Below are 17,039 nucleotides of genomic sequence, written 5' to 3'. Positions count from 1 at the left end.
TCTATCAAAGGCTCAGCCTCGGTTTGATTCAAGTATCATGTTATTTATATAATGCAACAGGAGAAACAGTATGTTGAACTACTCTAAGGCACCTTTCCAAGTCACAGTGGCTACTGTCTTGGCCAGGTTATACACATTACTCCTTGCAGAATCAGAAGGGCTCCCATCCTTTCCTATTACTCTTTGGCCATCCTTTCCTATTACTCTTTGGCCATCCTCTCCTGTCTTAAGCAATCACATTGGCCCATCTTAATACCTTCTGTTGCTCTTCTCTCTGATCACGTTTCCCCAAAGCTTTACTGTTCGCTCTTTCTCCCAAAGCAGACTGCAGAAATAGCACTCTTACATCCATTTCTTCCCTGTTATCCAATAATTTTATGAGCCTTTCTATTGCAGTGGTCATATTTCATGCTGCAGAAAAGTGGCTGGAGTATGGCAGCAGTCTTGTTTGTATATTCTGTCTGACAGGGTGGTGCCCTGGCGTGACATCAATGCTGCCTATCTCCAAGTCTTCAGTACAAGAGTCTTGCTTTAAACTTTGTTAAAAATTGTTTTGAACACTGTATCACATAACAATTCTTATGTCTACATTTATCAAGAAAAAAAAATGCCCAAGGCTCTCCGGTCCTGCCTTGATAATATGCAAGACAGTTAAATAAATTGGGAAAAAAAAAATAAAAGACCTAGACATGGAAAATAATGCAATTCAAGTTGAATTGTAGCAGTTTACGAAAGGGAAAACTGTGACAGATATCAAAATAAATATCAGACAGTTCTATTGATTTTCTAGACATGAGATTTAAAGAGAAAGCAATAGGGCTATAGGAAAGTTATTAGTGAAAATTCTGAAGTTCAGCCTTGGAGAAGATCTTATTTACATTGATTACTTTGTCACAAAAAGTAGTCTGGAGAAATTTACTGATTACATAAAGTAGGGAGGCCCTATAAAACAGAATGTCATTAGTATTTCCTACAGGTAGAACTGGAGGATTTTACTGTAGTAATAAAAACAGGGTGAAGTGTCTGAATAGGACAGAAGGTCAATTACACAGGAACTAATAAAAGTTTCTGCTACACACTGAAAATTCTTATAGAAATAGGAGAAGAAGAGAAAAATCTGGATAAACTTACTAAGAAAATAAAAATAGCTATGGTAGGCCAGACCAAAAGTCTGCCTAGCCCACTATCCCCTCACTGACAGTGGCCAGCAATAAACGCCTATGGCAGAGTACAGGAATAGGGCCATCATGCAGCAATACTTGCCCTAGGTACCTGTGTTAGTTGAAATACCTGTTCTGCAGGTAACAAAGCAGCAACTTCTCTGAATTTGACACTAGTAAAACCTCATGTTGTACGGGAATCCACCGTATGGTTGATATGAACCACGTTTGAGAAAGATTAGTTGAATATGGGAAAAGGGTGGGGAAGACCTATCACGTAGAGCCTAAACCTATCACACGGAGACTAAAAAGTGTATTTTCTATATCCTAGCAAAATGACAACTAACAAGGAATACCATTGCTATCTACACAAATATCAGGAGAACAAATATTAGAGCAAAAATTACAGCAGTGATGTTCTGGAAGAGTCTTCTGAATAGTGACAGTTGCAGAAAGAAATATCTGCCTCAATTTAAAATGGAGCTTGACATTTTTGAAAAGGATAGATTGCATATTTACCTGTGATGGTTGGAGGCTAGACTTGGAATGCAGGACCTCCTATTCCATCTAAACTGCTACCTAATCAGAATATTTTAGAAGATGCGCTTTCTCAACACTGCATTTTAATTTGTCTTGACTTTCACTGCACAAAGGTACAGAAAGCATGGGCAACATGACAAAAGTTTAATAATATTGTGTTCAAGGACTCTGTAATGATGATTTTGAAAAAGTACAAAAATTGTACTTACTTTGAACAATCTTCCAGTCTATTCCTTGATCATGACATTTACATACCCTTGATTTGGAATCCTGTGTTGCTTGTTCACCCACTGGCCTTCATCTTGATATTAAAAGGCATCCTCCTGCCTCTCACCCTCATTCCCAGTGCTTAGCCCTGCTGCTTGCCTTGAATACAAAAGGAAATTATTCCTGAGATAGTTTACTAAGAGTCACAGAAGAGAGTGGGAATGCATGGCCAAAGACAATGACAGGGTAGGGTCATCTCTTTCAGTTTCACTGTGAAGTTTAGATCAGCCAGGGGCTACTATGAAGCTGCACCCAGACTTAAGAATAATCCTTCAGCACTTGAGAGATCCATCTACTAAAGTCTTCAAAAGTTGAGCTTTAGGATTCAGTGCTCTATTAATAAAATACACTGCTCACAATGGCACAGCAATCAGGCACACTAGAGCACACTATGTTTGCCTCTGTATCTTAAAAGCCATCCCTCTCTCTTGTCTGGCTGAGAAACATATGTTGATGATTCAGTTAATGAGAGAATTAAACAGTTTCAAATGAACACAGGCTAGTCTTGTTGATTAGCAAGCCTGCAATTTTACCTGTAATATACCCTAAAAATCAAAGACCAGAGCAGTTAAATAATTCAGGAATCATAATATATAGTATTCTTGGTGACATGTGCAAACATTTGTAAAAACTATGTTTATATGTCACATTCAGCAATTAAAAGAAAAAGAAAACCCAACCTTTGATTGCAGACTAGCTTCTAAAGTATTCAGTTGGGATAAATCTGCTAACCACTTTACTAAGCCCCAATCTATTGTTATTTAGCCACGTGTTTATAGCACAAATGGTATGCAAAATACCACAAAGTATTATTACACTAGGAAGCGACTATTAAAAAAGTCATGTTTTAACGCCCTTCCTCTTCCATAATTTATTTGTTGTATTTGAATAGGCTCATGAGTTTGCCAGTACTTTGACACAACCTAATTTCGTCTTCCAGATATTTGACATTTATAATAATGAATAAGAAAGACACAAGGAAACCTGCTACAGAGTTCACTTTTCATGCTAAAAGCTAGACTCCTTCAACTAATAAAATTATAAAAGCCTGATAGTGGCCTAAAATATGGAGCCCATAGTAATTTAGAATAACTTTTCTGTGTAGCATTTTGCATTACTACTATGTTGAATGGTAGAGTGATATGATTTTCCTCTTATTCTGTATCCATTTGAATTCCAAATATGTCTTAAACATCACCTCAGGGAACAGCTACGGTTAAAATCAAATTATGTATGCATATAAAAGCTGGAGATGATCAGTTTTAAATTACATGATACATCAACTTCTAACCCTATTATATCTTCAAATTCAGCTATTGTTCTCCTGTGAGCAATAAAGTAGAAGAAAAACTATTATCGATTTCCAAATCTTGCAGTAGCAGCTTAAGACTGATAAAAAGAAGTCCCCTGTTCTTGCCCAGTATCCTTTGTGTATTCCTGGCACAAGTGAAGTAACTGGTAACATCTAATTTTTTTTTTTTTTTTTTTTTTTTTTACTGGTACTATACCTTGGTATTGACATTTTCAGGAATTCTCAGGAATCCTAGTTATAGAAATCATATCCCAGGACTCCATCAATACTAGCCCTCACAAGCATAAGCAGACTCTTTTCTCTGGTGCAGTCTAAATTTAAGAAGAACATATGAAGACAGACACAGCAGCACAAAAAAAGAGAGATGTTGGTCAATATGATACACATATGAATTTGTGTTAGTTTACCAGATGTCTAACTGTTCTGCAGAGGGTTTGCAGACTTTATAACCCAAGATTATTTAAAAGGCAGGCTTGAAGGAATGATGAGTTGTTTTAAAGAATAAGGGGTCCTTCTGTGTGTGAGGAGCAGCATAGACAGAAACCAGGAGTTATATTTTTCTTTTCTAGTTTATCAGAGGATGTCAAGCTAAGCCTAGAATTTTTTCCATTCAAAAATGCTATTGTTCTCAAGGGGGTTTCAACACCACTGAAACGCAGACATCTCAGGAGACTTGTAATACCACACAAATTGCAAAACCGCGTGAGCAAGGGAGACAATTTGACAAAGGATCACATGTTCAAAGAATGCACTGGAATCTATAACATCTAGCTAGAATAGAGCTGTGGTCATAGAATCTGACTTTTTAAAAAACCCTAAACACATGCTTTCACAATTATTTATCTTGGAACGGAGAACACCGAACTGAGCCCATTATGATTCAAATCATTGATTTCACAGAATCTTAAAAATTTGTGTCTGATATGTAGACAGATAATTCATCTTCTTCAAGCTTTTCTTGTATATGCTTAGTACCCATGCCTTCTGTGTCAGGATTCTGAATCCTGGAGGCATATTTGGAGCACAGAGAGAATAAATGTTCCAGCAAATGTTCCAGTGAAGCAGTGAAGCAGCGAATGTTAGGGCCAGTCTGGCATCAGTCCAGAAGGAGGGGAGAGAGCACGTCTACTATAACCAAATCCACCATTATCTCAACATCAGTAAAAGGAACAAAAACGAATCCACTATTTCACATAAGAAGCAAATCACATTTTTAATGTAGGGAAAGGTTTTCTTTCCTAATTACACTTGTTCTTCCTGTTAATGTCTTATCTAAAGAACATGTATTAGTGATTCTATTCTTAAAAGAAAGTCTCTGTGCCACAATTAAAGAGCACTATCCTCCCTGCCATTCATCTGCCACCACCTCAGGAATATAAAGAACAAAGCAATTAGGAAGTCTAAGAAAGATCCTGTTCCTCAAAAGAGCAGCAAGTAGGTACCTGAGCTGGTCAGATACTATCAACAGCTTCTGCCTAGCTCACTGTCATTTTAAGACATGACAGTTTTCATTTGCAGCTCCTAAAGGGTATGTTGTTGAAGCAGTGTCTATTCCCTCTGATTACAGCTGATCTCACCAATCTCACAGGAGGCTCCTGCCTACCATATTTCGTGTCCTCCTGTTGACCTCATGGAAGGTCTGCAAGCTGAGTTTTACTCCCATGGTCTTGTTTCTCAGTAATGTATACTGGCCTGGTCACAAGGGTTCTGCTAACTTAAGGGACATGTCTACGACTGCCTAGCACAACACGTGGGGAAGGATGCAGGGGCCCAGCATGTTCTGCAGTTTCCCCATCCAAAAGGGCTTCACAGACCTCTTGTGAAATTACAGCCTTTTTAAGCTACTTCCTGCCATGCTTACAGCATAGCCAGCCAGTCTAGAATAGTTTTGCCTGAAAGTGCTCCTGAAAAGACACTGGTTCCCATTGAAGTTACTGCTGGTCAGCTACTTATCCAGGGCTCCCCTTTCCTATGGAGACGTTATCCCTCCATTGTGCCAGTACAGCGGTTTGCATGGTTGCATTCTCAGTCACACTTGTCAAATGACCTGGCATAAACTAAAATTACTTTCTGTTGTAGCTAGTTTAAGAGTAGATCATTTCTCCAATGAGCCTCTCTCATTTAGAGGGGCTACATAAACAGCACAATCAATTTAAATGAGAGGACAATAATGTTTAATGGAGGAAAAGGGACATGGGGTGCTCCTAAATGAATCGCGCATTGCTGTATTAAGAAGGAAAGGAATACATCTCTATTAAGAAGGAAAGGAATAAATCTCTGTAGAGAGAGAGGGAGGGACTGACCAATGACAGTAGGTTGAACAAGCTTAAGGAAGATCCCTGGAGAGCAGACTGCAAGAGCTGACCTTTAACTCTTCTCTTTGTTAACAAAACTGAGCTGACCTTCACAGTCTTGAGGTTTCATGAATGTTCTTTTGGGGCATGTACTTCCTAGTCCATGGTTCTTTGGCTTTCTGCACTTCACTTTAAGCCAAGAGAAAACTAAAACTCAAACTGAAGTTTAGATGAAATGTGGCTGTTTCATTTATTGTGTGTCAAAACAGAGTGTTTAGTTAATTGCACACAATTCATATAATTGCAATATTTGCCAGGGACTGAAAGTTAAAATATAAATTAATTAATGTCAAATTTAAACTGGACTCATGTTCTCTTGAAATTCATGTGAAAAATATGAAATATTTCAGAGCACTAGGTACAGTTGTGTTTACATCAGTATGTAAACCCAGGAGTTTACTAATACATTTTTAACATCTTTGTGTTTTTAAATATTTATGGAAACTATTATGAAAATAGTAGCAAAAGATTAATCTATAATGCAGTCAAGGACTGTTCCCAAAACTGTAGGTAAATTTAATGTTTGAACATACAAATAAATATGAAAGACCTAATTCTCATTTACTTCAAGACACAAAATCACTCATCAGCAGTTATTGTTTCCTATCTGCCCTCAACTTCCATGTCTGCTCCCCTTCCTGTTCTGCACGCCCACCCTCTTCCATAGAGGTGGTCAACCCTTCATTTCCTGGCTAAGTGGACACAAATATTTTTTTGACATTTTTGTAAATTAGATCTTTGAAGGAAAAAAAATCTGAGCCCCAGTTCTATTTCTAATAAAGTATTTTGCTCCTATAGGACTAGCGCATGTAGTCACATCCAGTGTCCCTGACATTCCTCTAGCAAAATAAAAAGGCTTTGAAAGGCAAATCAGTCATGTGGTTTTAATACAAGTTTGGACATAAGCTGGAATCCAGCCCTTAGAATGAAAAATTTGCATCCTTATGTGGGAGTTGCCTACATGGTGAAAGCAGAGACTTATCAACACTAAGCTCTCCATTACGAAGCTTATTTGTAATACCAGTGACTATTCAGTCTTTCTGACTGTATATATTTTTTTTTTCTTTCAGGCCATGACAAACTGCTTCGTTTGTGGCATCCTGCTATTAATAGTAGGCCTACAGGGAAGCTATCAGGACACCAACATAGTGTTGTGGAAATTGTGACAAATGAAAAAGATCAACATGTCATCAGCCTTTCCTCTGCAAAGGTAGAACACTTTTCTTAATTTCACGGAAAACAATGCTATAAATGCAAGCAGGAATCTGGTTTTGAGCAAGTACTTCTGATAGTATCTAGTCCTAATCTCATTGCTTATCACTTCATTTATTTTAATAAAAAGGTGGAGTTTTAGCTTAAAATTTCAAAATTATTTTATATGGAGAAGTAAGACTAGAATGGAACTATTTGACATATTTTCTTTCTGAATGTGACAAAAGAATACTTACAATAGTAGATATCAACATTCTGGTAATTTCTGTATTACTTTGGCAACTTCCAGAATTATAACCTGTATCTGAATGCTTCATTCAGCAGTGATCACCTGCAAAAACTTCCTACAGCCTCATTTACCCTTCTCTCTGCCTGTCAGCCTACTAAATCCATAGGTGAAGTTTTTCTTACCCTGGTGACTCTATACATCATGTTCAACTATTGACCTCTTTCTGAAGAGTGTCTTTTACAAGGCTTACTGATCCAAAACATTGTCCATGAACCAGAATACTAATAAAATCAATGCTAAAACTTCAACCAAATATTGCAAGATTCTGCAGGAAGTGGATGAGTTTCCTTTAAGTTATTGGTGCAGTCATGGCAGCAGTGGTTTATTTCATTTGTCAAAATGAGACTGTTCAGGAGAGAATAAAATCTTCTAAAAATATGTGCAAAAATAAATGAGAAGCCCCTGAAGGAGTAGTTATGAATGGCTATGGAGCTTTTTCAAGAGTCATCCTATGCAATGTTTTCAATATTCAGCAGTATTCAATATTTGCATTAACATCTGCAATGATGGAATAGAGAGCATACATACTAAATTAACCAGTTGTCCCAGAGTGGTTAAGGCTGCAGGCCCTGGGCAGAAGTATTAGAGTTTAGAACCGTCATAAAAATTGAAGATATTATCTGTGGAAAATACCTCCTATAAAGCAAGAAGGACCTAATATAGTTAGTCTACTGAGATATCCATCTATCTCAAAGGTTTGCAGCTTTTTGTTGGGTTATGTAGGAAACATTACTGAGCTATTTATTCTGCCCATGCCCCTCCTCTGTCATAATTGCTTACCACTGCTCATTGAGGTGCCAGTAAATACCACATTTTCATGTCTTTAATCCTATTCTTAAAATAACCCACACCCTTCTAAAAGTACTACTAGCTGAAAATAAGTCATCAGAAATCTCCCATCTTCACATCATCCTGGAGCCATAACCATTCCCCCTTCCTCACTCCTATACATCTATACCTGTCTGTTCGGTAGGCAACTCTGTACATTTACTACAGGCATACATTACTGCCAAATTAAGGAGGGTTTTGACAGATAGCCTAGATATACATGCAGGAAAAATGGAATAAGACATAAGACATGACTTAAAGGGAATGAATGTACATGAAGATATTTATAGAAAAGCAACTAAGAATGAGGCCCCTGGGACAGTAAATGACTAGATCATCTCCTGAGGTCCCTTGTGGGCCTTTCTGCAATACAATATGATGACTTAGAGGGAAGCAAAGTCTATTTTACCAGTCTCCAAGTATGTGGACACCTGATCTTAACTAAATGTAGCTGAGTTGTGCCAATGACATCAGTAAGATGTACATGAAAATGAATATGTGAAAGTATGTTTTAATTAAAAGCTATGTGTCTTTAAACAGCACTGTGAGTTATAAGGCAGAAATTACACTTCTCAAAAATAAGAAGAAATAGAGTTAAATTCCTAGGCTTTCAAAAGTCAGGTAGATCTTGTGGTAGAAGGGATCCCTCACAGAGAAGTCTAAAGGACTTTACACATAAAGTGACGATCACTCTGTGCCTCAAAGAATTTACAATCTGTAGATGGTACATGGTATACACAATAGCGGAGGAAGGTCAGCTATGACAGGATTGCTTCCAACCCAGCTAAAGCACATTTGTATTTGTATAAACAAGAACCAGGTATTATACAAAAATGTGCAACTTCCCAGGGAACTTTTAAAGTTATGTTAAATACATAATTTGTTTCCACCTAAAAAACAAAGACCAATTTGCTTTCCAATCTGCCTAGTGTAAGAAAAATCAAAACACTTTCTTCTATTTTGTTTTCATCTTTCAGTGACTGTGATATAGGAGGCCACTGAAGCAAAATAAGGAAAGCCTATATATCTTCACTGAAAATAAGTTAGAGATATATCAATGATCTCCTGGAAGCATTCCAACCAAGGGAAACAAAATGTCCTTATATTCAACAGATTTGCACCAGCTGTTTGACAGAATAGCAGAACTAGGGAAAAGCTTAGGAAATTTAAATTAATACTTTTTCTGCATATTCCTAAAATTCAATTTAACCTAAAACATGTCAGATATTCATACTAAAATAAAAGCTTTGTTATCCTGCCATTTTTCAGCTAAAAATACAGAACAAGGTAAAAAGTAGGGAATATTTTCTTTTTAATTAAGATTTGTAATTGTTATATTAACATATTTGAAGGCTCAGACTGATTTTATACTTTATGGCTATTTTTCTTGAACTATACTGAATATTTTCTTGACTTATTGTAAAGATATTTTTATGCTATATAAATTACTAAGTTTCAAAACAGCATCATAAAGGTAAACAGAATTCTAATGCACTAGGGAAATATTTTCCTCTAATGACAGAACCTGAAAGAAGATTGTAGTATTTCTCCTGTCACTGTCGGATTAAACACTATGTTCTTCAGGTAGATGTGTATTCACAGACTGGGGTATTCTTTATACCATCAAGGCCTCAATCAGAAATGCAGTAAATTTCTACATATTCTGTGTATTGTTTGTTTCCATTTCCTTCAAGAAGTGATATGTGAATGACAACAGCATCATCTTCCCAGTCAACTTTGGTTTCTTAATTCTTACCAGGCATTGATAGTCCTTATTTTCTGACATAAGTGACTGTAGTGAGCAAGTTATACTTTCACAGGTGGACAATCATAGCTTCTGTCACAGAACCAGGGGAAGTTAAAGAAAGATGGGAATTTTTTATACATCATACAAGAAGAATACAAAAAAACCTTATACATTACAGTAGATAAACTTCTCACTGTTTTTAGCTGTTCTTTAAAGGACTTGAGAAAGAGATGATACACAAATGATTTATTAAACTTTCACTATATTTGAACTTTGTACTCACGAGACCTGGCCTTGGCATGAGCCACTACTGTATTTTGTGGAATTATATGCATGTCAGAATTAAGAAACTATTTTGTATCTGTCCTTCTCTACCTCCATCACTTCCCTTGTAAGCAGACACATGCTGATGATGTTCAGTACTGTGGGCTCAGTGGATCCAGTGGGCATCCCACATCTTTTCTGCTGCAAGCAGAGACTTTAATTGCTAAAGAGATAGATTATATCTTTTAAAAGAAATTCTTAAAATGTTTTGAGATTAGGGTAATATGTTAAAAGTCCTTGCCTTTGTTGCTGGCTCATGGGTCAGACAATGAGAAGGGCTGGACAGTGGGAATAGGGAGTATTCCTGTAAAATATATTTAGGAGCCTTTTAGAGAAAAAAAATCCCAAACCGTTTTCTTGTTTGGGTTAGATTGCATATATTGCACTTAACTTCCAGCTCTCACTGCCTAGAACAGTAACACGTAATTTCCTATGATCTGTTGCATATTACTTTATGAAGAACAACAAGAGTTAATGTTGGATAGATGGCTTTTAAGATATTATATTTGAGCTACATTCCCGGGGACTAATATCCATGGAGGCAGAAAGCTAGAAAGCATATTCTCTCTGACTGTATTTAAGAAAATCAAATAGTCAGTCTTTTGGTAGTCAGTTTTCTTTGGTACATTTTGTACGCACTATTAACTTTCTATATTAACGAAGTTTAAAAAGGTTTTAAAACAAGGATTTAAACAAAGAATTTTACTACCTTGCTTTGCCCTCATTTGACTTCAAAGGACTTTTAAGACTGAAAAGCCATACACAAATGTACTCACAAGAATATCTCCACAGCCAATATATAATTATTTATAGCACAGAGTTCAAAACTAAGGAATCACATTGGCTTTTGGTTTCAGACTTGTGCTGCAGCAAAGGTTTGCAGTCTGAAGAAGTAATGACTGAGTTAGGGGGTTCAAAAACTCTGGTGAATGGTTTTAAAGATACCACAAATGTTACATATCTTTTACAAGAGTACTGGGGGATTCAGTTGATGGTATTAGCCTTAGTTCCGTACTATAGAAAATTAATGTATGCTGTCTTTTATACAGAAATGTAAAAGTAAACCAATCTACATCATGGTTTCACAGCAGTAGTGCAAAAAAATAGACATCACAGGGGATTTGTATTACAGTGGAAGAGATAGTTTACAGGGTTATTAGCTCTAACAGTCTTAATATCCCAGAGCATAGAAAACAGAGTGGAGCCCAGGAGAAGGGGAGGGAAGCATCAGTGTGTTAAGCAAGCATCAAAAGAAACATCCCACGCAACACAATGGCCAGGATACAAAACATATGTCTCTGTGAAGAGAACAGTATGATCGTGCAGACCTGAAATCAAAAAGTAAAACTTCAAAAAGGAAAAGGGTTGCCTTTGTTACTGAAGTGCAAGCGTTCTTCAGAACTAGTAACTTACTGGTAACTGCATGCTAGATTAAAGGCAATATTGAAATTATCCAAGAAGTTTAGGAAAGCTGACATAAATAAACTATTTTGTATTATGCTCATTTTTAAGACCTTCTCTTTAACCATATGTCAAAAATTGTAAATAGAAATAAGTGAAAGATTTTTAACATAAGGGTCAGTATTATGCACTGAGGGAGATCATCCCAGTGACATAACTTAAATGAGGAAGTACATTGCTGCCTTTTTGGTGTAAGGCCTTTTAGTGTATGTTTTATTTGCACTGTGTGCAAGCAATTGGTTTGATCACTGCAAGTATTTCAGGTGTTTTCTGTAGCTGCAATTTTTGCTTCTGAAGTCTGCTTTTAATTTCAGTTCCATGACTTTTAGTGGTTTTATTATGAAATATGACTACACAACAGTTGTTTAATCTTTTTGATCTGTGATGACTTGCAATATTTAAAAAAAAAAAAGGCAGTCTGGTTATCTGGAAGTCCAGTTGTTGAATATGCCAAGGATCAATTAGACCTACACAATGCTTGTTGGATTCAAGTTATTTTTAAGATGCATGTGCTTTATTTTAGATGACTGTTCTACTTGCTTTTCGTCTGTTGCTGGATGGTCTGACTGGATTTCAGTTGACCTCTTCTGACACTGCCCAAGCCTGCTCACATGACTTAACTTTGTGTGTTAGACAGATGATTCTGAAAGTGCAGATTACTCAGCAGGTCACTTGTGTCTACAGAGAAGTCCCATGTGCATGTGGTAGGAGAAGGAAGGAGGGAGGGACAGAGGGAGGGAAGAAAAGGGTGGAGCAGAGCTCTGAAAGTGTTAGGTTTAGGCAGCCCTTAGTAAATGCAGATCACAGTATAAAGAGGCTTACTGTCTCAGACAGTCTACTTAAAAACCCCATCTTTCTAAGTAGAAGACTAATCTCTATTTGCAGTGAACCCATGCTCAGTCCCACTAAATGATACACAAGCTGAAAATCTCTAATTCTGTAAATTAGTAATCACATAAACAACGATTAAAAATACTGCAGGAACTACATGAGTTAGTTACATTCATTCCACAGAGTATAGTTTATCTTTTATTTATTATGATAAATGTGCAATCCGTCTCCTGAATGAGCTGGAGAATTTGACTGGCAATTATTTTAACATAGGCCTTGCTACACTCTGTGTTGACATTACTTTGCTGAAAACTAAAATGCGAGTACTATGATGTGGATTATTTTCTTTAAATCAGATTCTTATGCACCACAGCCTTCATTATGGTAGCTCATAATTTCAGGCTGTGTCTAAACTGTGAATTTCAAGAATTCTGTCCAGCTCTCTCATCCTGGTGCAAAACTTGGCTGCATCCCCACTTAGCGTTAGCATAAGGACCAATGTGTACACCATTCTCTTGCACCCTACATCCCAGCACAGTCATCTCCACTGAAACGAACAAAACAGAGATTCACAGCACTCTTTGTCCAGGTTCCCATCCAGATTATCAGGGAGCAGGGACTCTGGGGTGAACTGCAGCACACTATTGTTTCAGTGTACTGTACAGTTCAGACATAACGGTAAAATCTACATGTACCATTGTGGCACTTGACTTGAGTACTCTGGTCGAGGCTAGCTACAGACATTGTGCTCTCAGCACTGCCTGTGGTAAAACAAAAAAAATCTGAGGCTCACACATTTGAAATCGATTAGTCTTGTTTCCGTCAGTTCCCCTGTATATAAGGTAATCTTAAAGGAAATACTAATTATATATCTAGTGCTGCAAACTAAGTATAAAATTCAGAAGTATGTCTCTACTACAATAAAATTAAAGTAATCTGGATGATCTTGATATAGATATTCTTCAAGAAACAAGATCATTTTGGCTCTCCTTCATTCTTAACCGGTCAAAGTGGTGGTATGCAATCTAATCCATAGACAGCTGGAGGTAAGTCTGGATCTTTCTACAGTCTCTTCTAAAAGGAGTGCTGGTGCCAAAATCTGAAATGTATATGCATGGCTTCTTGGTTTGCAAGGAGAAAAATAGGCACTGCCAGTAGTGAATTAGTCACTAGCTCTCATGTCTTTCATCATGAGATGATGTAAAACGAGCATCAGTCAAATACATCCAGTGAAAGACAAATAATATCAAAGGTTTTCCTTATTCTTCCCTAGATCAGTTCTGCTTGTCAGCGTGGGAAACATCTGCTGCCTGAGCAGTGCTGTCTTCTTGCAGCACTTTGGTTGGTTTTTTGGTTTTTGGGGTTTTTTGTTTGTTTGTTTGTTTTTTGTTGTTGTAGACCTCAATAGATCTGCAGAGAGAGCACACTCAACTTGGGTGTCAAAAATCAGTACTGTATTTGGTGGCAGACAAGCCCAGGACACATTGCACTGAAACTTGGAATTCATGTGAACTGTTTTGAGCAGACTTCTTTATTTACAGTGGGGCATTTTGGCCAGTGTGCAATACAGCTTTCTGGAAAACACTGAAGAAACTTTCTGTGATATTTAACTTAACTGAAAACAGATTGCCCTGAGCCAGTAATAATAAAACAAACTTATTATTATGACAACAATTAAGAAACTATTTTGGAATCTGAATTCAAATGATGGTTCCATTTAAGAAAATGAAGATTCCTTAAACTAGTTCAGCACGTGAGCACTTTGCTCCAATATTATAAGGATTTCTTGATGGAAAAAATTATTAGTAAACTGCTGTCAGGCAGCTATTAAAATATATATATATATATATAATTCTCTTATCACAAAAGTTAAACTTACTTTCTTGTTTTTTTAACATAAGAATATCTACAAATTAGGCAGAGCCATCGATTTGTAAATAATTTCTGTATGTCCTTTAGTCATATGAATGTGTATTTCCATAGTAGTGACACTGAGGAAGAGGGGAGGGCATAGGCAGGGATTGTCATAATTCTGTGCTGCTGGACTTGCTTCAGAATATAACATTCCTGGAAATAAATCTGTTCCTGATCTTCCAGGTTGTGAAGACCTTAAACGTAACAGTGTGCATAGGTGCAATTACAGTTGTAGTCCACAGCCATGTCTTTTTCTTCAGTTGTCCAGTTAAGTGAATTTACTAGGAGATCTGAAACATCGATGTGATCTATTTGTTCCTAATCATAGGAACATGATCCAAATCTTGTGTTGAGATTTCCGACAAACAGAAACTATTCTCTGTGTTAAATTATATACCACAGACCAACAGGAACCACATTCATCACAACTATACTTACAGTGTGTCTAACTTGACTTATGTTTTTGTTGAAAATATTTCCAAAAAGGAAATACTGTTAAATTTGTCTGAAGGTATTAACTTGTCCTTTGTGTCATTGCACCAAAACACAGACTCAGGTTTTCACATAATATGTGGACTCTTTGCTAAAGTGTCAGCACATTGCAGTCATAGATTAGGTTATTGGCATGAAAGTGAAAGTGTATATATTTAACTGTAAATACAAATGTATATAACTCTCTGACTGGAATTATTCTGCAGAAGCCACTAACCCTGTTTTCAGGAAACATTTTTTTCCGAAATGGCTGCAACAGCCTATTCTCTTGATTTATGGCTGTAATTTCATTGATATGTATCATTTGGGAGTTATAAAAAGAGGAATGAGTGATATATTTCCCATTGCTACACCTGTTTTACGCTTTTTCTCTTAGGTCTGAGGGAGTACAAAGTAAAATAATATGACTTATTCAAGCACTGAAGCAATATCTTTTTTATTGAAAAGAAATGTTGGTAAAATATGTAAGTCCTTTAAAAAGTGCTGTCTTTGGACTTGGAATTACAGCTAAGCAGCATCCTCGGATGCTTCAGGATACACTAGATATAGACACTGAACCATGACAGGAGTTGGACGTTTCAAGCCCGGCAAGGCAAGACTGTCCCGTATAAAGGTACTTGATCTGCCTGGTTACTACATTGGCACTACAGCATTTTTCTACAAATACCAATATGCAATTTAATAGAAATTGCTAGCCTTTTTTTAAAATGGGCCCAATTAGCTGAAGAATTAGTTCTACAGAGTGTATGGTAATATGAGAGCAATCATCTGTGGGGTACAGAAATAATGGAAAACTGACCTGACACTCCAGCCTAGATAGATGAACACTGCATAGGAAATCTCTGCTGTGTTTATTTTTTTCCTCTCCTTCATGTCACTCAGCCCTTCATTGCCCCTTCCCCTCTATAGTTATTTTGCCCATTCTTATTCTCATCCTGCAGCCTGAAACATTTATTACTTCATTTTTTCATATTATAGAACTCTTTGAATGCATTCAGGAAGCATCGAGGAAAAAAAAAACACTCACAGGGACACGGGCTACTAAACCTGGAGGTGTGGCAGGAAGCAGGTCATTATCTGAAAGGTGATCTTACACTCATAAAGCTCTGCGGAAACAAGAAGATTAAGGCCAATGGCAGAGACGAGGCCAGACTGCATAGCCCTGGTACTGAAAGGCTGTGAAGCAGTGACAGCTGCTCTCTATCACTTAGTGCGGAGTGGGGATTCACAGCTAGAATGGTGGAGGCTACAACTTCATGTCTTGCCTACTTGAGTTGTCAACGGAAGTCAGTAAGCCAAAATTTGCTACATCAGTTGTTCCATTGATTTTACTAGAACACTTCCAGTGGTGGGTTTCGCTGAATTAGACCACATAAGTGAGCCAGGTGGGCAAAATTTGAGCCGGCAGGCTTCAATTCATAAAAACAATCTCAGGGTTTTTTTGATAGGGTAGGGCCAGGGTAAGGAGTATATTCCCAGCCTTTATACCACTGTACAGTATCGCTTGTAAACAACACAAAACCTTTGTTTTAAATCAGTGAAGGGAATGTTCTTTGGCCTCTTTCTCTTTAAAAGTAGTTTCATTTTTGGCATCTAATACCGAAAGAGCAATGCACACATTTACACGTGGCAGGAGAGTAAAGCAATAAAGAGGGTGATTTCATGCATCAACATTCTGGGGCATGGCAGAGTTTCATTCCATTCATAATTTCTTCAAAATCTGATGCAGCCAGCTTGACACAAGCACGTAAACACTTCCTTGCTGAAATTTGCCCATACTAAATTAACTCTGTTATATATATGTTAGTTTTATTCTTACAGAACCCAAGGACAGATTTTTAGTGTTTCAGGGAGAATAAAGAGAGGTAAGATATTTTATCAATTTTTGTATTTTCTGACTTTTGCAAATTTACTCCAACCTTAATGTTATCAGTCTCTAGTCCTCTCCGTCCAGATCTGCTTAATGGCAAACTGGCTGTGCGATATCTCAGTGGGAAGTCATAAATGTCTTTTGCCTGTCTGGAACTCAGCAGGTGATTGTATCAATGCCTGTGTAGGTTAGTGTGGATGTTTATCTAACCTATTTTGAAAGCACACGACATCGGTTTAAGGATATATTTATAATACAGTAATTTCTCTTCCCGAAAAACAAGAGCAGCTGAGCTGGAAGCACAATGTCTAATTTATGTCAAACCATTGCTAATCATGGCTGTTACTGAAATGTACTGTATATCAACAATATTAAATTTAACCTAGATAATTTGAAAAAGAGGCATTTGGGAAATCTGCTCCAGTCATCCTTCACAGA

At 37.1% G+C, this 17,039-nt stretch overlaps 1 protein-coding gene across 1 annotated transcript in view; it reads left to right on the top strand.

Annotated features, from left to right (window-relative positions):
* WDR64 (WD repeat domain 64) overlaps positions 1 to 17,039 on the top strand; it is a gene marked incomplete at both ends in the record, with an annotated part of 82,399 nt that overhangs the window by 28,916 nt on the left and 36,444 nt on the right. Inside the window, one exon of the mRNA XM_082305459.1 lies at positions 6,704 to 6,843. Within this exon, the coding sequence (XP_082161585.1) occupies positions 6,704 to 6,843 (140 nt within the window). The remainder of the gene's footprint in view (positions 1 to 6,703; positions 6,844 to 17,039) is intronic.

This window comes from Platalea leucorodia, assembly GCF_965183815.1.
Source record: "Platalea leucorodia genome assembly, chromosome: 3".
In the NCBI taxonomy this organism is placed as follows: domain Eukaryota; kingdom Metazoa; phylum Chordata; class Aves; order Pelecaniformes; family Threskiornithidae; genus Platalea; species Platalea leucorodia.
This window is presented reverse-complemented; position numbering and strand designations above follow the sequence as displayed.